The sequence below is a fragment of the Camelus dromedarius genome, chromosome 5 (genome assembly GCF_036321535.1).
Source record: "Camelus dromedarius isolate mCamDro1 chromosome 5, mCamDro1.pat, whole genome shotgun sequence".
Taxonomy (NCBI): Eukaryota; Metazoa; Chordata; class Mammalia; order Artiodactyla; family Camelidae; genus Camelus; species Camelus dromedarius.
Genome location: NC_087440.1, coordinates 59,759,015 through 59,779,143, shown reverse-complemented (window position 1 = coordinate 59,779,143; position 20,129 = coordinate 59,759,015). Strand labels below are relative to the sequence as shown.

The 20,129-nt window shown below is 47.2% G+C and overlaps 1 protein-coding gene across 1 annotated transcript in view; it reads right to left on the bottom strand.

The window, feature by feature from the left end:
- Positions 1-20,129, bottom strand: part of PRKCH (protein kinase C eta) — a 206,210-nt gene that overhangs the window by 68,232 nt on the left and 117,849 nt on the right. Inside the window, exons 8-9 of the mRNA XM_010976676.3 lie at positions 18,277-18,420; positions 17,920-18,093 (exon numbers count right to left, since the gene is read on the bottom strand). Of these exons, the coding sequence (XP_010974978.2) occupies positions 17,920-18,093; positions 18,277-18,420 (318 nt within the window). The remainder of the gene's footprint in view (positions 1-17,919; positions 18,094-18,276; positions 18,421-20,129) is intronic.

Below are 20,129 nucleotides of genomic sequence, written 5' to 3'. Positions count from 1 at the left end.
GTCACGCTGAACAAACCCAACTGGGAAGCGGCGAGAGGAAGCATCTGCTAGGATCCAGGCATCTAGGGAGGCGCTTACCACACGATGGATTAAGGCTACCCTGAGTCATTTCTGGGGCAGGGAAGAGTGTCCAAATTCCACCTTGGGCAATGAGGGCAGGAGGCTGTTTCTGTATCTAAGCCCGTGTAGATAGCATTCCAGTTTTTCTAAAATCCAATTTCCTAGACACTGAGCCTGGACACCTGCACGGCTTTCCCTGAGGCCTCTGGCTCCTGTAAGGGAAATCTTGCCCTGACCTGCGTGGTAAGAGATCTAAGGTCCCACAGACTGGTTGGTTTAGCCTCAGTTATAAAGTCAAATGGCCCAGGCCTCTGTCGGTCCCTTGCTCCCCTCTTTTGTCCCTGATTCAATCAGCCACAAATGCAAGTCACTGACACAGGGTGAGGAACACCTCGGGGAATAAAAACAACTCAGAAATGCCTTTGTCCCAACCAGCCCGGTGTGAGTTACAGGAGGCAGGGAACTGGTGCCTGGTTAGTATCAGAATTCCTGTCGTCACCTGCCTGGTTCCATTAACCCACTGCAGCCTGGGCCAAGTCTGCCCTGGCTGCTATCAGTTCAAGGCTGCTACTGCCCCAGGCCAAAGGGGATAAAAATATTCTCTGAACTGATAGTGGCTGTAAGTGTAAGCAACGTGTACTCCCTAAAGCCTCTCATAAGGATCCTTCTTTAGGAGGTAAAACTGACAGGCAATTGCACGAAGAAAAGTTAAGAGACAGAATGCCCGGGTAGATAAAAGTGCTAGGGTACCTGTGACAAGGTGACATCACCTAAGGAGGGTGGCTGTAAGTGTGCACAGGTTAGGGATATGCCCCCTTTAGGGTCAGTGTGCTAGACACCTTGAGAGGTGCTCAGTTCCCCTGCTTAGGGAACCGCCCTGGTGTGGTCATGTGGGTCAATGCCAGACATCCTGCAGATGGCAAAGTTGGACCAAGTTCCTCCCCAGCTCCCGCCAGTCTCATTCCCAGAAAAGTGGAACTGAGACAGCCAGGATATCCTGCAGGCTGTGCTGTGCACAGGAACTGAGGAAACATGAATTAAGGAGCTGGGGCTGCTTTTGCGGTGTGAACATGTCAAATGTCTTGGTACAACAGAGCGGTGAAAGCTGGGTGCATGGACGGACAGATGAACAAGGGAGAAGAAGAGGGCAGAAACATAGTGTGAGGCAGAGATGGGAGACCAGGGAGCGTGAATGAGTCGAGAAGGAAACTCCCTCGGTCCCTTGTGCCTTTCCAGTTTCAGATCCCCAGAGAGACGCAGCCAATTTGTGCCCTTTGTACCTCCGCATCTTTATTTTCACTTCTCCCTTTTTGCATGACGTTAGTTAAGTTTTTTTCCCCCATTACTTACTACCAGGAAAATTCTAACTGAAACACACACCAGTTTTTAAGGGGCAGGAGGTTTTCCAATTTACACATCTGGGGTAGTAACACCTAGAACTACACTGACCCGGTCGTGTGAGGATTAAACTGGAAACAAAGTGCCTGGCGTAGCACCAGGTCCAGAAGGAGATCTCAATAAACAGAAGCTGTTGTCATTACTACATCACACAAAGGTGCTGAGGCTGCAGCTGGGAGACCCTGTGCCCAGCACTGAAGCCCCTGGTGTCGCTAAGAGGAAGTGCAGAGCAGTGGTGAGGGCCCAGGGCTCGGGAGCCAGGAAGCTCAAGATGAAGTGCAGCTCCCGCGCTGCTGTATTTATTCTCTTTCTCTCTCAAAACTCTCATCTGCAAAAAGGGGATAATAGGATGACTGGACTCACAGGTGTCTGAGGATGAAATGATTTAAGCTCAGAATTGCAAACAGCACGTGGCACAGAGTAAGGGCTGGATAAACGTCAGCAAGTTTTATGGGCCGAGTGATCCTCCTCCTCATGACCACGCCCACCACCGCCTCAGCCAGCAGGGTGCTGGGCGGGGTCTGCTCCTGGGGCTGCGCCCCTGGGATGGGGGCTGCAGCCGGCCAGGCAGGGAGCTGCCTGCCTTGGATGCAGAGGTGCTACCTCGCTCATGGAGCTCTCAGATGGCCAAGCACACAGGAGCCAAAGAGCAGCCCTAACCACTTCTGCAGCGGCTCCCCGACCCTCAGTTCAGGACAGGAATCTCCAGGGTTGGGGGAGTCAGGAGGACCCTGGGGCCAGCTGCTGGGTGCAGGGGCACTTCCTAATACTGTGTGGTCAAGGCCTTGACCTGATAAGGAGGACTTCTCTCTCTTGGATGTGAGTTCTAACCAAGGGGTTACAAAACTAGATGGGATAAACCAAAGCAAATTAACCAAAATTTCAGTTCCAGTAAGTTTTTCCATTTTTCTAATATTAGATGATAATTCATATCTTAAGAGCTTTGTAATAATCGTAATAATTATTGTAAAGCAAACGTGCTCCCCTATGAACTGCAAACACATGGCAAATGAGGCTTCTTATGGTAGCTCTTCTCCCCTTCCATAAAGTCCATTTGTTCTTACAGACAGACTGAGAAAGGGCTTTCTGTTTAAAGCAAGAATCCATAGTCACTGCCATTTACACACATAAATCTCATTTACAGATGTATTTACAGTGCATATGTAGATTACCTTTTGGAAATAACTCAAAGAAGAGAAACAACATTTAGAATTAATGACTAATTTAGGTACTGCTTTAAAGGCAATGTTAAGCTGGGAGCCACATTTATACTTACTTACCGAAGTTCTAAGAATTACTTTGAAATGACTTCCAAATGAGTAACACATCAACCCTGGACCAAAACCCGCAGAGTGCTACTGACGGGCTGAGGACAAGGGAAAGGAGATTCCCAGTAAGAGACAGCATCGTGTTCAATTTCTCATAAGTGCCTCTTGCTTTATGACTTTTCTCTGACGAAGTCATCTACAGGGTGAATAGGGAGTTCAAGTCAACAGGAAACAGTTACTGACGCCAAAGAGGTGACAGTGGCAAAGCACCCTGGTGAGGAAACCTGATTGCGCCAGGCTTGAACTTAACCACACTAAGAACGATTACAAAGGCTTCAAGGAAGAAACAAGGAGAGGGAACTTATTGGCGCCGTGGTTTTTTTTTTTTTTTTAACTTATTGTTTGTGCAGCCCAGAAGATATGAGACATTAATTCAATCACCCAGAGACTCTTCTGTTAAGCCCACAGGCATGACATGTCCCTTCTGAGTTCAGACTAGTCTTTGAGAAGGTGAAGTATGTCTCCAATATAACAAGGCCTTAGGAACTTGCATTTTAAACCTGGAGGAACACACAGCTCTTTTCAGAGACCAAGTATTTTCCTGGTAAACCACTAGTCCTCTCTTGTAATGAAACTCGACAAGGCTTACTGGCGTATGTACCAGGGGAGGGCAACGAAGCAATCAAACTTGCAGTTCAACACCCTGAGAGACATCTGGGCCAGGATGTTTCTTAGAGCATAATTAAGCAGTAAACATATGAGCAGGGGTAGAGCAAAGCCGCAGAACAAGCCCTCCTTCAGCATCTCTGGTCCACACACATTTGCCCAGCATCACTGTGCTGGCTGTGCTGGCTCTGTGCCCTTGGTCTTGTTTTCTCTGGGGGACCTGAGACCTCTTAAGGCAGAGCCCAGATCCCAATGCTGTATCTCTAGTACCAGCACCCACAGTGCGTGGACCATGAAAACAGCTAATAAACCCTTGAGGAACTAACATAGAAAGAGGCTTTTCTTTTTTCCTGATAAAATTTAGGAAAGCTGGAACAAACTGCCAAGATTAGTTTTATCCGTCCATTTTGCGAAAGTCAAATGCAAAGAAGTGAAGTACCTTGCCCACAGTTAAAACAGTTTGTGGAAGAGTTAAAGAGAAGCAGGTCTGCTTGACGCCACTTTCATTTCCCTTTATTTATAAAGCTTTGGTTTTTATCTGTTTATAAAAGTAATTACACGTTCTCCGTTCAAATGTAATTACAAAGTAAATACTTGGAAAATTGAGGAGGAAACAAAATCACCTATAATCCTGACACCCAGAGATGAAGGCTAAATACAAGGAGAAATAAAACTACTTAGGGCTTTTAGCATCCCAAGAACTGGAGGTTTCAGGGCACAAAGGACATTTACAAGGTAATTTTAACTACATTTTATTTCCCTCTTATGTCCTAACCATACTTAACATGTTATAACATGTCTAAAGAACAGAAAAAGAGAAAAAAAAAACCACATTCTTTCTTTTTCACTTATCTTACGTAATATTTCCTGAAGTACTTAGTCACCAAAACCATGATTTCTTAACAGTTGCATACTACTCCCAATGTCATTTCCATGAATTCCTACAATTATCTGGACTTCTGGTGAGGCTGATGAGAAAATGAGGACATGGTATTGACAGTCAAGTCACTGTGCTATGATAAAGATCACTTTTATTAGCCTGTAAAAATAGGCATCTCTGAGAGCAGACTATTACCAACTGGACATGGTGTTTTAATTCTGAACTTAGATTCCCTCAGAAGATACCTTATGTGATTATTCACTTTTTTGAAAAAAGGTGTGGTCACTTAAGAAGTACGTGTAATGGGATTCCTTTAAATCATAATTTCACATAGTACATTCTTTATATAAAGATTTTTGGTTTCAGCATTAAATAGGAGAAAATCTACTGAAGATATTGATGGATTTAGCTGGTACAGGGCTAGAGAATACAGAGTAAAAATGTCTTTTCAGTTATTTAGATCCTTTTTCATGACGGAGGTTCCTAAACTTCGGAAAGAAGTCAAGATTCCATCCCTCCCTTTCATCTGTGGATTAATTAGACATTTCTGCCCCATGGGAGGAGATTCTAGGTTACAGCTGTCGGATTACATATCTTGCCCAGTTGGGGACATATCAAATCTGGCCAAGAATATTCCATATCTGCCTCGGATGATGCCTGGGAATCTGCTGGCTAAAAGCCTGCTCCTTCTGCTGCTTGACGGTGCTGCCTGCCGGCTGAAGTTTCCCTTAGGGACAGGTCTTCCATGTGCTATTTCGAGTTTGATGCTCCTGATGCAGCTCTGACATGTCTTTCTCTGGCCCTCTGGCTGGGGAATGAGATCCCCTACAGTCCCCTACAACCTCTTCCCAAACCCTGCTTGCAGTGTGGGTGGAAGAGGGATCTCCACCGTCCATAGAGAAAGAGAGAAGCAGATCTCACTATAAAGGCAGAGAGACCAAATAAAAGAGGCATAGCTCTGCTAAGACGAGGGGCAAAGTAACCAGAAATAGACTGAAGGGTTTACCCAGAGGAGAGGACATGGTGTTAACCTGTTAAATCAAGTCTGGATGGGCCCTTCCTGGCCCAAGGATGAGAACAGTGACTAAGATGTTAGTTAAGACTAATAACGCATCCCAGACCCAATGGGCATTAGAGTCCTTTGGTGAACTGAGTTCATCTCAGCACTTGATGCCTCCTCCTATGAAACCACTTCCTTCTGATTCTTCTCCTTTGTTTTCACCTGAGCCACTTATACTAAGAAATTCCTCTTCAGCTTTCCTGTCTTCTCCATCTATAAACACCCACTGCAATATTTTAAATTAGTTACTACTATACCAAGAAGACACTGACAACACCAAAATCTAATCTCCCAACTGAAAGTGTTTCTGAACAACAGTCATCTCACCACTGGATCTTCTGCAAAGCGAACCCACTATATTCTGTCTCCCCAGGCTCCCAACTGGTCAGAACTCTGGCCACTCCTCTCACTCTCTTACCCTGTAAGTCCTATCAATTCTACTTCCTGAGTGTTCCCTGGACTCCACTCCTGAAGCTGCTGTCTTGGGGCAGGAAGGTTCAGCAGAACGGTGGATCCACAGCCTTACCAGGTCTGTTACTCTCAGTCGCTTCCCTCTGCAGACAGCCACAAGACAGCCCTCCTAAAATGCACATCCTAGGTTGCTCCCTGACTTCAAATCCTTTGCCAGCTCCTTTCACCTCATGATTGAGTCTAACCTCTTCAGCAAAAGATGCCTTCTTCACTGCCCACATTTCTTCTCCTGCAATCTTGCTGCATCAATTTACTGGTGGGGTGGGTTTCTGGGCACATCATATAACTGTAATCCTCTGTGTCTTTGCACTGCTGGTACCACTGTCTGGGAGGCCTGTGCCCCTCCCATCACTGCAGGGCCCCTGTTTGTCCTCAAAATACAACTCAGACAGCCCCTCCCAACGGAAGGCCCTTCCAACTTCCCCAAGCTATAACTTTCTTCTATCACCCAGTGATAAAAGGCATCTGTGTTTAGGATGATCCTTGACTGAAAGCCACCAGAGGGCAGGTCCACATTTTGTTCTTCCCTTTGTCTTTGGGCCTGGCATATCATGTCCCTGGCTCAGTAAACATCTATTGAATTGAATTAAAAATGTAAGGGAGATACAATATTACCATTCAGTATATTAACAGGCAATGTCTCCAGTGGCAAGGATCTACTTTTAATATGCAGGGACCACTGAGTTTTGCAGACAGCCTCTAAGGTATCTGTATCTTAAGTTGAAATGGCATCCCCATATATGGAAAACAAAAGAAAGAAAACAGCAAGTCTGCTTTCCCCCATAGCACACTTGTACGGCTACCAGCACATTTTTCTGCGCTGGTTGAGAAACGTTTAACGCTTAATCTCTGTTTGCAAAACCCAGTCATATTCCCACCAGACGCACAGGATGGGAATCTGACTTATGGACAGGCACCCCTAGAAGATCAGGGTGATGACGATGATTTTCATAAAATGTCACTCTGTCGACGCCTTGTTGGTAAAGCGGAAGTATCATTATTAAATGCCGAAACACGAGAAGCTGCAATATTTGGACTGCTTGCTTTTTAACATAACTCATTTGAAATATATGCTCACTGAGCTAATCTTTTGTTCCCTGGATGCCCCAGGCTCTGAAAATTCTGTCTTATTGCAGCAGGCTTCAGCGTTCAGAACTGCTGGCAGCATGGTGCTAACCTTCGCTCACATTCAACAAGACCCCTTACTTCCACTGCCTCTTCCCAGCCCAGGGCCCCAGTCCCTAAAAATGCCACAGTGCAGCCACAGACAGCTGTTGTTCCCCAGAGAGGAACTTTGCCTGTCTACAAACTCAGGGGGAAAAAAAAGAACTAATGCTTATGTTTTTATAAATATCTAACACATTTTGCTTTGGCCCCTGTAAAAAGTGAAATGATCTCACCTACCTGGCTTCCCATATCTAGGCCAGAGCACCAGACACTCATGTAAGGCAGTGGTTTTCAACTGGAGAGATTCTTGCCCCGGGGGCATGTGGTCATGTCCAGAGACACTTCTGGTTGTCATAACCAGGGAAGTGCTACTGGCACACAGGGAGTAGGGACCAGGGATGCTGCTGGTCCCACAATGCGCAGGACAGGCCCCCCCACCCCCGTAACAAAGGGTTATTCTGCCCCCAAGTATTAGGAGTGGACAAGGGACATCACATTATGCAAATATGTGATTTAAACTTTAAAAATATATATTATTTTTTATTTTTTTTACTGAAAAGATTGAAAATTCACCAGTCATTCAATTACTTAAACCATTGACCTGTTGGTGAAGGTCAAGGTGGTAGAGGTAAAGCTCTGAGCAGTGGGGAGGGAACTTTGTTCTACAGATCTACCCTGAAGCCAAAGAAAGGAGGGACGAGCTGAGTTCATGAGCAGGCCTTCTATTCTACAGGTTTCCAGAAGAGCAACCTGAACCAGTCTCTGGGTCAGGTTTCCCTCTTGGTTGGCTGTGTCTAACTCATCTTGTATCGCCTTTCATCAGTGGTAGACACACGCCAGTGCAGAAGGTCTGGGCTTATTGTAGGTGTGGGCTAGGGCTAGTCCCCACTTCACAGGGAGACCAGCACTCATCTCTCTCTGGGAGCGAGGGAGCAGGAGGAAGGACAAGGAAGCAGACGAAGGCACTCCCCATGGTCCACTGCACAGGAGGGGGAGGACATGCATTGGGGGAGGGGAGGAGTTTTACTGGAAGGGTTTTCCTCTTCTGTTTCAGTGGGGAATTATACATTACATCATTTTAATGTTGAAAATATCATACACCGTAAGAATGGAATTAAGAGATTCTGGGAAGAGTTCCAAGACTCCCTTTGTAAGACCTAAGCAATATATCATTACAGACTGTCCTAAAGAAGTGGGTAGGAGTGAGCGTGAAACACAGTGGGCTCTTTTGCTGTGCAAATACACTAAAAGTTGGATGCCTGGCACAGACAGTAAACAGGAACTCCCTGGGTGGCCCCAAAGGGAAGAAAGAGCCTGCCAAAGCCCACCAGTGGAGCGGAGAGGGGCTGCTAGTGAGACGGAGCCAAGGGACTATCTGACAGCAGAAGGCAGGAAAAGGAGCCCTACCCAAGAGCAGTCAGTCTTGATGGCACTTGGTGTCCCTGCAGCCTCATGTGGGGCTGTCAGGGAGGAGACCAGTCTCCCCAGCAGGACAAAGAACACGGTATAGATAGCAATGGTGAGCACGGTACGTAAGCTGGACTGCTGCTCTCCCCTTACGCCTCCTGCTTGGGGCCCCAAGCCCAGCGGTGCCATGGAACCCATCACCACCCATGACCCAGTCATCTCCATCGGGTCTTCAATTCACTGCACCTCACGTGAACTCACATCCAAATGCAGCTTCAAGACAAGTCCCCTGGACCCTCTTTTAAGCAGATGGCCACTCCAAGCCCGTTCTAAATAACAATCCCAGAACTGCTACCATGACCAGCCCACCATGGAGAGTCAGCAGCCGACTCAACGTTATGGACGGGCTGCTCAGGCCCCCGAAATCTCTGGGAGAACACCAGTTCCATAAGGGAAGGGGTCCTCTCCGCCCTGTGCACTGTTGCATCCTCATGGCTCAGAGCCCAGCCTGCACCCTAAAGGAACTCTGTGCCCACTTGCCGAATGAGTGAACAGCTCTGATCTTCACCTGCTGGTGGGCAAATCTCTGTCATTCCAAGTCGGCTAAGTTTATATTGAAGGACAGGGCTGATTTTGTCATGAGAGGCCTGGAATTGTTCTGGGGCCTAGAAGAGATGGACACAGCTGGGTTCTTACCAGGGATGAAGTAATTATGGAAAATGCGAGTATTTCAAAACCAGACTTACATTATGGTCTATGGTTTCCACCCAGAGCAGCTGGGTTTCTACACTGCAGGGTTCTGGGTTCGGGGGTGGGGATCCACTCCAGCCATTCACAGGTGTAGCTTTAGTTGGTCCTGGAGGGAACAACCCAGCCTCCCAGGACACACCTGCGGGCCACCCTGGCTGCTAGTTGGACTGTCAGTCTCAGCCATTCCCTTCTGAGGAAAGACCGGCCCGCGGGGAAGGTTACCCCTAGTGGCCAGCACTCATTTTCAGCTGCCTTTCCTTTTGCAGCATAGAGTCAACGTAGTCATGACGGTATCTATTCCACGTGTATTAACCTTCTCTTCCCGACTAGACTGAGGATTAAAAGAGCTGTTGCTGCTGCCTGGCCCTTCCTCAGCGTGGTCCTGGACTGACTCAGTGTGATCCTGGACTCCCTGGCTGGCTTCTCGCTCAGCTATTTGGCAGAAAGCCCACCGCACTCTCATGCTGGGAGCCACACCCGGCACTTCCAGCCCAGGGCTTTAAAATAGGGCCCTGCTGAGGCCGGAGTATCTGCAGCTTGGCAGGCTCCCAGGTGCGGTCAGGAAAAACCGTAACCAAACTCACGAGGCTTTGTCGGTCAGTGGGGAACACGGGGGCTGAGCCGGACTGTGGTGAGTCTCGGGCCGGGACATGCAATCCACGAGCCACCTTCCCAACACCGTGGTAGGGGATCTACACCATCTCTCGGTCATAAGCATTATGATGGCTGGCAGGTGACAACAGGGCCCATGACAACAGAACAACCTCACAGGGAAACACACGCCCACCCCTGCAGACCCTTCGGTCACACCGAGTGTTCTGGAAGTCCTCCCTGAGCTGAGGGAGCTGAAGGAAGCAGCAGGAACTCCGGGTTCCCCTACTTCCTGTTCATTCTCAGGGCCCTACAAAGTCACAGGCAGTCCGGAAGCCAGGAAGTCTCAGAGGACAGAAGCAAAGGTTCTAAATAAGCCTCCCAGAAATCCAGAGCCCAGAGATGGCCTGAGTGCATCTGTCCCCAGCTGGAACACGATTAGTAAGTTGGGAACGTGCCCAACTGGGAAACACCATGTTCTGGCTCGTTTTCTATTTTGATCTGAGCCTAAGGCAAACGAGACCAAATGACCCATAAGCAGACCAAATTGTGTTTGTGGGAGTCATTGCTCAGGGAAAGGAGGAAACTCGGTTCCAAACCAAAAAGAGCAAAGGGACTTTCCTTAGGTACTTTGTAAAAGGCCACGAAACTGCATGCTGTGACAAGCTGCCTTTATTCCTGCCTGATGACCCTCTCCTCAGCTGCACACAGGGCAGAGAAAGGACGTCTCCTGTATGTGGCATAACGGAAGATCATTAAGCTGGACGACCTGGTTAAGAATCCACGGCCCAATTCTTGCTTGCTGTGGGACCTGGGGCAAGTTCTTTAATCTCTCTGAACCTCAGTTTCCAGACCTTTAAAATGAGGATAAAAGTATCTACAACTCCCTGGGTTGTTCTGGGTATTAAATGAGACGTTTCATGTAACAGAAGTCTATGGAAATACCAAAATGCACAGCTGTCTAGACACTGGCAATGAATATAAGCCCCCAGGACACAGGCTGGGGTCTCAGTGAACAACAGCCGCTGCTACTTCATCCTTCACCCACGCCTCCTGCGAAGCCGGTGCAGCTAGGCTTCGAGAACCGACCAACCACGGCAGGCGTTAACAGAGGCCTCTTCCGAACCCTCACCCTGCGGAGGGATAAGTCTTCCAGCTCATTTGGCTGCAGGGAACCCCTCTCCTCCTCCAACTCATGGTCACAGGGCCTTGTCCCCTTGACCGGGATGTCACTGTGACTCAGAGCACATTGGTAAAGCCGTACCAGGGTCCAAGTGTGTCTTCACCTCCCCAGGCTCAGCAGGAGAACAGCCTGGCCGCCGCTGCCAGATGCTCCCTGAACCTGGGAAAGGGACCGGGAGCTGGAGGGACCCGGAGGCGGTCGGGGCTTCGGGGCTGCCTGGGGCGGGCTGCACCTTGCACCCCCACCTGCACGAAGCCAGCGGAGGACCTTCCTCAAGACAAAGGAGCTATTATCTAAGTGAGCATCAGAACTCAGAGCTCTCGTACTGAAGGCTACGGCGTGGTCAACCCCCTGATGAAATTCTAAAAGATACATTCCAGGAACACATGAGTGTCCTGCTGCCTGTCTCTCTGTCTGTCTCTGTCTGTCTGTCTCTCACATGTACATGCCTTTGCTAATATTTAATATAACAGTGGAGCAAATAACCCAGAGAAACGACTGTTCTCTTGCAGCCATGCAGCCGGGTGATTTTTAAATGTATTTTAAGTGTGATTTAAGTGCCCTGAGATCACTTTGCACCACTGTGTAAGCTGACAGCACTAAAGTCACAAGACTCCCAGCTGCCGCACCCTTCAAAAGCAGGATTTCTGCCTTGTTAACCCACAATGAAGGGTTCTTCTTCGGATAAGCTATGCCCTGCCCTGCCCCGGCCCGGCTGGAAACTCCAGGTGCATTACTTTGCGGCAAACCCCAGCCGGCGACACCCCGACACACCCTCAGCAGGGAGCTAAGAGTGCTGGGTTTCTGTCCCTGTACAGGGGGGTTCTGTGCATTCTGTACCCCCTCTTCCAGCACAGATCACAAATGCAAACTTAAGTTCTCCCCCCAAAACGAGGCTCAGCCAGGCTTATGGCTCCGATGTGCCCCGAGTCCTGCTGACCAGAGGCAGCTCTTGGGCACCGGGCATTAGCATGTCTTATGTTTTTCCAACGGAAACCTTTGCTTTCACAAACTGGGTCTCCGAACAAAGGCTGAAGCATCTGACCAGTGTTGACTCTGCCACTCCCCCTCCTGCCCCCGCCGCCGCAGCGTCTTTGTTCCTCTGGGTCTCGGCCCTCTGCTCAGTGCTCAGCGAGGGCTCCAGGGGTGCCACCGCCAGCCCCTGGGAGCTGGGGGTGGGGAGACTGGGATTCCAGGCCACCAAGGCCAGCAGGCTCAGCCGCCCAGTCACTGATTAAGATGAAAGGAGTGTGAAGTGAATTTAACCTGCAAGAGTGGGACACGGGGCATTCACCAGGCCGCACCCCAGACCCCGGGCCCTCCTGGCTGAAGAGCACCTCATTCCTCCCGCTTCCTCTGATAGAGAAGGAGAAACACATCACAGAAACTGGAAAACAGAACAAAGCAGGAAACAAATCATCCACAACTCTGCGACCTTAATAGCAGTCCCTGAGAGCTTACTGGCATCATTTCCTTTCAGCCTTATTTTTTCGTGGAGGGACCAGGTCTGCCAAGTCACTGTCCTGGGCAGAACCTGCCATGAACACATGCCTTGAACCATCATCAACTCTGTACTACTTCCTAGGCTCCCACCTCCTGGCTCCACCATTTACGCTATTGGATTTAGGGCAACTTAACTCCTCCTTTACTTCGTCACTCAGCAAAATAGAGAGCAATTGTACCTATTTTCTAGGGCTGTTATAAGAATTGTATGCAACAAATAATATCTGCTGGATGCTTATGACAGCGACACACAATCATGTAACTACTTGATACTCAATTGTTTCTCTATTGGCTGAAAATCTTCATCAAATAGCATATTATTTAGGGGTTGAGGGTAATAGATCAGTGGTAGAGTGTGTGCTTGGCGTGCACAAGGTCCTGGGTTCAATCCCCAGTGCCTCCATTAAGGGGAAAAATTAAAAATAATAATAAATAAACATAAATATATGTTAAAAAAAGAAAATAATTTTAAATAACGTATTACTTAAGTACACCCTTACTGCTGAATGCTGAAGTTGTTTCTGGGATTTTTCTATTATGAATAATGCACTGAAAATTCAGCATCTTTATGCATGACGTTTATTTTATTCTTTGTGTTGTTTTCTCAGGCTAGATTATCAGAAATAAAATCAACTGATCAAAGAGCATAAACATTTTTGTTAAGTCTTGATACAGATTACCAAATTATTCCCAAACTATTAGCAATTACGATGCTTTCAGAAATTTATGAGGATGCCAATGTAGTGATATACTTGCAAGTAACATGATTATGGAAAAATCAGAGGCAATAATTTATGGGCTCATAATTCTGTGTAGCCAACTTGAAAAATTATCCATTATCTGTAATTGGCTTGTCTTTTTGTTTTGGCCAAGAATGAAAGGAGCTCCCAGACTCCGACTTTGTGTGTGTTTACTGGACCCTCCACCTGAGGTCTGTGCCGGGAAGCCCCAGGACCTTTGTCTTTGGTGTGTGGAAGGAAGGAGGAGGTCACAGTGCCGCTCGTCGAACAACAGCGAGTCTGCATTCTCACCTTTGCTCCTCATGGCAATCCTGCTTTCATCTCAACTATGAGAACTTGAAGGCTCAAAGGAATCTGAAGGTAGTCGCAAGCCATTCAAGCAGAGGAAAACAGTTGGAAGACCTCAGGTCTTCCGTTTCTAAGGGCAAAGCTCTTTCCATATCAGAACATGGGAGGGGAGCCAAGCAAGACAGGAAGGGCTTACGCACACGCTGAATCAACAACCTAAACGTTGCAGAAGACAACAAGTGGATGGAGCCGGGCTCCAGAGTCAGCCTGACCCAGAGATGAACCTTGTCTCCACCACTCACAGCCTAAGGGATGCTCAGCAAGTTGCTCCCTTTCTCTGGGCCTCAGGGACACCCATTCCGCAGGGCTGCTTCTACAAGCATCCTCACAATGAAGTGATGCACTGAAGATAGCCGGGGAGTGACTCCCACACCTCACCCCGGCTCACTGCTAAATTCTGCAGGGGAGATCTGTACAGCTCAGAGTTACACACTGTTGAGCATCTCATTTTAGAGGCAGGGCCTGACAAACCCAGTAGCTAAACAGTCATAATTTACCTGCTGTAATTTTTCATGGTAACTGCCATTTTCTGTTCTGTATAGTTCGCTTTTCAGTGGTAAATGGGGATAGTGACTGAGGATTTGTGACAAATGGACAGATGCAGAAAGCAAATGCCACGCATACTATGGAGCCTGATACCTTGAAATTCGAGAAGGCTTAAACCTGAAGACTGCATAGCTCTATCTCAGCATGAGAAAAAAGCACTGGATTCTTTTAAGTTGGTTCCCAACACTTGGTTTATCATCTAGACTTACGGCAGGGGAAAATCCCCTTTATCCTTTGCTTTGGAGACATCTACTGCAAGGCAGATTTTAAACCCCAAAGTCGGCACCTCTCTCTAGTGGAGAAATAAAAATCACCTTGCAGTAACGACTGCCACCTTGTGGCCATATATGAAACTGCCGCTAGGAAAACTGGATCACCAATGTTAACATAAAGGCTTCACTTGCTGAACAGTGGAATCCCACGTAACCACTAATATTTGGGGATATTGCATAGTATATATTTTCCTGAAAAATTCTGCATTGTGTATTCTATATTCATTGGTCTCCCGATCTGTTCCAGGTTAACTTCTTTTCTACCATAGCATCATCTAATTGATAGACTGCTTTCTGTAGAATCTCGGGGGTTTCCTGTGGTAGGTGCAAGTCCCTGGGAGCTCGATAGGAGAGACTTCTTTATTTGTTTATCAGAGGAACTTGAAACAGCCACTGCACAACCACATCAGTCAACTGTCTGACTCAGGGTTATCAGCCCATTAATTTCATCTAATCCAATGTCTGCTCTTTGGTGCAGGCCCTGGGAGGACGACCTGGGGTTAGCCCTGCCTGGCCCATGGACGCGGAGATGGGAAGCTGAGAATCGAGGGGCAAGGCGCCAGGGCCAGCAGGGGCTCTGGGGCTCCTGGAAGCACTGAGGATTCTAGTGAGGAGGGTGTGCCCTTGAGGAGCCCAGGCCACACGGGCAGCATGACAGAGGAGTGCAGGGGAAACTGAGCTGACCCCCAGCTCCTTCCCACACGTGTGGACAGCCTGGGAGTGCACACCATGCACCTCCTTTAACACAACCTCCTGTCTCTGCCTGCCCATCTTCCCGGCCCCACCCCGTGTCCAAGCTGCACATGTATCTCTGCCAACGCAAGTAACCCTTAAACATGTGTGAATGTCCAGCCTCACTCACTGTCAGAGAAATGCCCATTAGAACTTCAAAGACACCTTTAAAAAAAATCTCTCCCATCATCAAAATGATAGCTAGCATGCCACAAAAGGAAGAGGGTGGGGGAAATAAGCCTTCTCACACATGGTTTGGGTGTGTGAATTTAGGAATACAACAAGCAAATGGTTAAGAGCTTGGGTTCAGCAGCTAGATTGTCTGGCCTCAAAACCTCTGCCACTCGGAAGCTAAATTTCTTCCCGTCTCAGTTTGCTCATCTGTAAAATGGGAGTGAGGTTAACAGAATTTGCTTCATGTGATTACTGTAAGAAAGCACTTAGGACAGGGGCTGGTATGTAAGGGTTGAAGCATTAGCTATCTTTAAGCACTATGGGGAAGAAGGCCAACTAGACTCTGTCAAAGTTATAAATGTTTAGCCCTCTGACCAAGCAATACCACTTCTAGTAGCGAGTCATAGAGAAATCCTAGTACAAGTACATAATAAGATAAAAACACAAGGGAACTCACTGCAACTTTGATTAAAATTAAAGTCTAAGTACATCCTAAATATATAGCAATAGCAAACAAGTTAAATAAATTGTGTCACATTCTTAAAAATGGAATGCAATGCAGCCATTAAAACACGAGGCAGCCAGGTGTATACAAATATGACATAATCTCAAGATACGTTATCTCATTTTTGAAAAAAAATAAGGTGACTGGGGATGTAATGTATACAACATGGTGCCTAGAGTTGGTAACACAGTATTGCACACATCAAAGTTGCTAAGAAAGTAGCTCTTAAAGGTTCTTATCACAAGAAAAAATATTCTGTGACTCTGATGATGCTGGATGTTATGACGTATGATGTATGATGATGGATGTTAACTAGACTTATTCTGGTGATCCTTTTACCACGTACACAAATATCAAATCATTATTTTGTACACCTGAAACTAATATAGTGTTACACATCAGTTATACCTAAGTTTTTTAAAATGTGTAAATTTTGCAAGATGCGTTACAGAGATTTACTCTCTCAATAAAACCATTTTGGATTTGTCTCCTTAAAAAGGAGGGGGGTACAGAATGCAGGGCAAATATATACTGACACTTGTGTGTGTGTGTGTTTTTTTTAAATAAATATGGATACATACATATGGTGTGTATGTATGCTTTTATGTGCAAAGAACTCTGAAAGGCTACCCTTGAAACAAGTAATAATTGTTTCTTTCAAAGAAAGGATATGGATACTTGGCGGGTGCTTAAAACAAACTTTTTTGAGTTTAAAAATGCAATCTGCTATGTCATTCCTTTGCTAAAATGTCTTCCATTTATTTTTAGGACTAAAATCCAAGCTCCTTTAATACAGCCCACAAGGCCCACACTGCCTGGCCCCGGCCTGGCCCAGTTCTGCAGCCTCGGTTCTCACCACGCCCCTCCTGAACCTCACATTTTATGCTCCTGAGCTTTATTTACACCTCCTGTTCCCGTTTACTGGTAGATCTATGCCTGAGCTGTTCACCCTGCTTACTACATTCACTTTCATTCTCTTCGCCTGACTAATTCTAACTGGCCCTCTGGTTCCACTTGGCTGCTACCTTCCCTAAAAATGCACTGCAGCATCCCTGGACTAGGTGGGACGCCCCATCCTGCTCGCACCTCACCCTCCAGTGCCCTGCTGGTGGCAGACAAGGGACATGTCCCGAATTCCTTTTTTCAGAACGCCTTTGACAGCGAGAAGATTAGGAGGTAACTGTGGCAGACACTCCTGGTGCCTTCGCAGGAGTCCTCCTCCCTCACCACCGACAACAGAAGCCCAGGGCTAGGTGGGCAGCAGAGTGCCCTGACCCAGGTCAGTGGGAACTGATCAAGGGAATCAGGCTAGGCTAGACATGTGCTCTTCTAGCCTCCTTTGCAGCTACAGGTGAGCAGGTAACTCAAGTCTTGGAGATTTTTCTCTCCCTGATAGAAGGAGAGCGACTGGGAAGCACTTTCTGCCTCTGCCCCATGTGCTTCCTGCTTTGGGTGCTGTCATACGAGGTGTGACACTTACAGCTGTGGCAACTACCTTAAGACCCCAAGGGGAAGGGACGCCTGATGTCACTGAGCAACTAATCCTACCCAAACATTCTTACTGCCAGACTTCTCAAGACAAAAACTCATCCTTCCTGTTTATTTCATGAACCTCTGTTGGTCAGGTATTCTGTAACTGCAGCCAAAAGCATTCCTTTCATGCACATCATGATGGAGTGGACAGACTGGTCTCCTAGGATCAGACCACCGAATCAAGCAAATTGGAAAAAAAAAAAATCAAGCAAATCCCTGATTCAGACTGGAAACGATGCCTTGGGATATTACGAGTCAGGGTGCCCTCGCTGGGCCTATCCTGGTCTGAACTCTTGTGCCCAGGTCCGAACCAGTTTAGCATTAAGCAGTGGGGCCAAGGCCCAAGTCACCAAGATAAGCGTCCCATGACACTTACTCTATCCTTAGACTTCTGTAACCTCCCCTCTGCTAGAGGAGACGCCCGTGTGAAGACCTTTTCAATCTTAGGACACAACCCTCAAAGTGATCCTTCTCCAGGACAGCATGAAAGGAAGTGCTTAGTTCATCGGTTTGGGTCGTCAGAAGTCACTGGGACCTTCCAAGGGCCCTATCTTGGGAGTCCATGCTCCCGAAGTTTCTGATACTCTGTGAAATTGTCAACATTCTGTTGGCTCAGCTTCTGAAGAAGGGGGACCATTGAGGCGGTGCATGGGGGTCACACTTACGGGGGTCTGAAAGCAGCATAACAACTGAGTGAGGAAGGGGTGATTGCGGGCCAAGGACAGGATCCGCTTCTCCGTCATTGTGCACTCCACGTCATCGTCCTGCAGGATCACGTCCTTCTTGAGCACCTTCACAGCATACAGGTCTCCAGTTTCTTTTATTCTTGCAAGCATCACCTGTGGCAAGGCAGGAGGAGGAGCATGAGCACGAGAACTCTCGCAGTTCTCAGAGTGGGGGCTCGCACAGGACCGAAGGGCAACGGCCGGCGGGAAATGGGTGTGTGGATACACACGTGCCCCTGCCAGCCACAAACTGGGAGCATGCATCCTTGAACTCAAACAGCTGAAGCCAGGACTCACCTTCCCGAAGCTGCCCTTCCCCAACACTCGGATGAACTCGAAGTCGTCGATCCCAAGTCGGCTGGAAGAGTTAACCCCGACGCCATTTCCTTCTTTGGTGCTCTCCTTTCCCTGTCGCCTTAGGGTCGATCTAGAAACAAGCTTCTGCAAAGAAAAGAATGCCTCGAGTCAGAAATCACAGCGAAGCATGAAGCACGGATGGATGAAGAAGACCTTACATGCAGCTTCAACCCTCAATACAACACACGGGGAAAGAGCCTGACATGTGATCAGGTTCTGCCGTGCAAAACTGCCTCAGTACCAGCTCCTGAGCTGTGCTTTCTGTATCTGGGTAAGAACTGCTTCAGAATATATCTCAGCCACTGAATTTCAGTTTGTGCTCAAACGGGAGTGCAGAGAACCACAAACGTCTCAGTCTGGTCCCTCAGGTTTTTGCAATGACTTTCTACAGGGTAGAAAGGTTCAAAGAGCGCCGCCTGGTGTCCATGTTCTGCGAAGAGCGGTTTTCAGGTCTGCTCAGAGAATCAAGGACCACTGGGTACCAGGATGTGAATGAACGAAGCATCATTTCATACACAGTATTTTAAGTTACAGAAGAAAAATAAAAATTAATGTAAAAATTGGAACAATGAAGAGGTGAAGAATAAAATTGACAATACCTATAATCTCACCATCCCTCTCAAAAAATAAAAACATATATATACACACATCTGTCTTTATATTTGGTTTTTAAAAATATAATAAAATTACTGCTTCATAACACCAATTTTTATTTAACATTTTGTCATGTGTATTTTCTGTGTCTTTAAATATCCTTCAAGAACATGAGTTTTAAAGGCTGTCTGATCGTCCGTATTTCGGATATATAGCAATTGATTTATGAATTCCCCTGCTATTGGAAATACAGGTTGTCTCCCACTTTTCGCTAGTGACCGCAGTGACCATACCTGCATGGAAATCTTCAAATCAGGATGATTAGGAGTCTAGGCTCTCAAGCAGGCTGCCTGGGTTCAAATCACAGCTCTGCAGCCTAACCCTGTGGCCTTGGGCAAGTTACCTACCTCTCTGTGCCTCAGTTTCCTAACAAAGGGGATGTTATAGCACCTGACACATGGGTTGTTATGAGGAGAAAGTGAGCAACTGCACCTCAGGTACTTAGATCAGCACCTGGCATGGGGAGCAAGAGGTATACAAACTACGAGGTATAAAATAACCCACCAGGGCGTACGGTACAATGTGGGGAATGTGGCCAATAGTTCATAGTAGCTGTAAATGGGGCATGACCTCTGAGAATTGTGACCCACTATACTGTACACCTGTAACATATAATACTGTATCAAAATAAATAAACCTAAGCTGTGTTCCCAATCCCAATTATGATCATGATCATCATCTATTTCCTTAAGATAACTTTCTGGAAAGGGAATTCTTTGGGCCACCGTGTTAATTTTGAAGAATTCTGATTCATGGTCAACTTGCTTGCCCCCTAGGAAGGTTAACCATCAACACAGGGAGAGCTCTAGTTGCACCGCACGGAACTACAAGTAGGTGTGGCTTTCTCTGCGCATGCTCCAGCCCATTCCCCTGGTACAAGACCCATTCCGGTAGGGGCGCTACCTAAAGGCAAGGTGATGTGCAGATGTCCACCTCAGGATATTTATAAGACAAGCTTCCACCAGACAGCAGACTGAAAGTCTAATATCTGGGAGCATTTGACCTATTTAGCTAAAAACAACAACAACAACAAAAAAAAAACAAAAACAAAAACAACAAACAAAAAAAAAAACCTTATCTGGGTCAACTTCTAAGCAATGTTTGCAATAAACAGCTGGGCAATAGCCTGTAACTGCGAG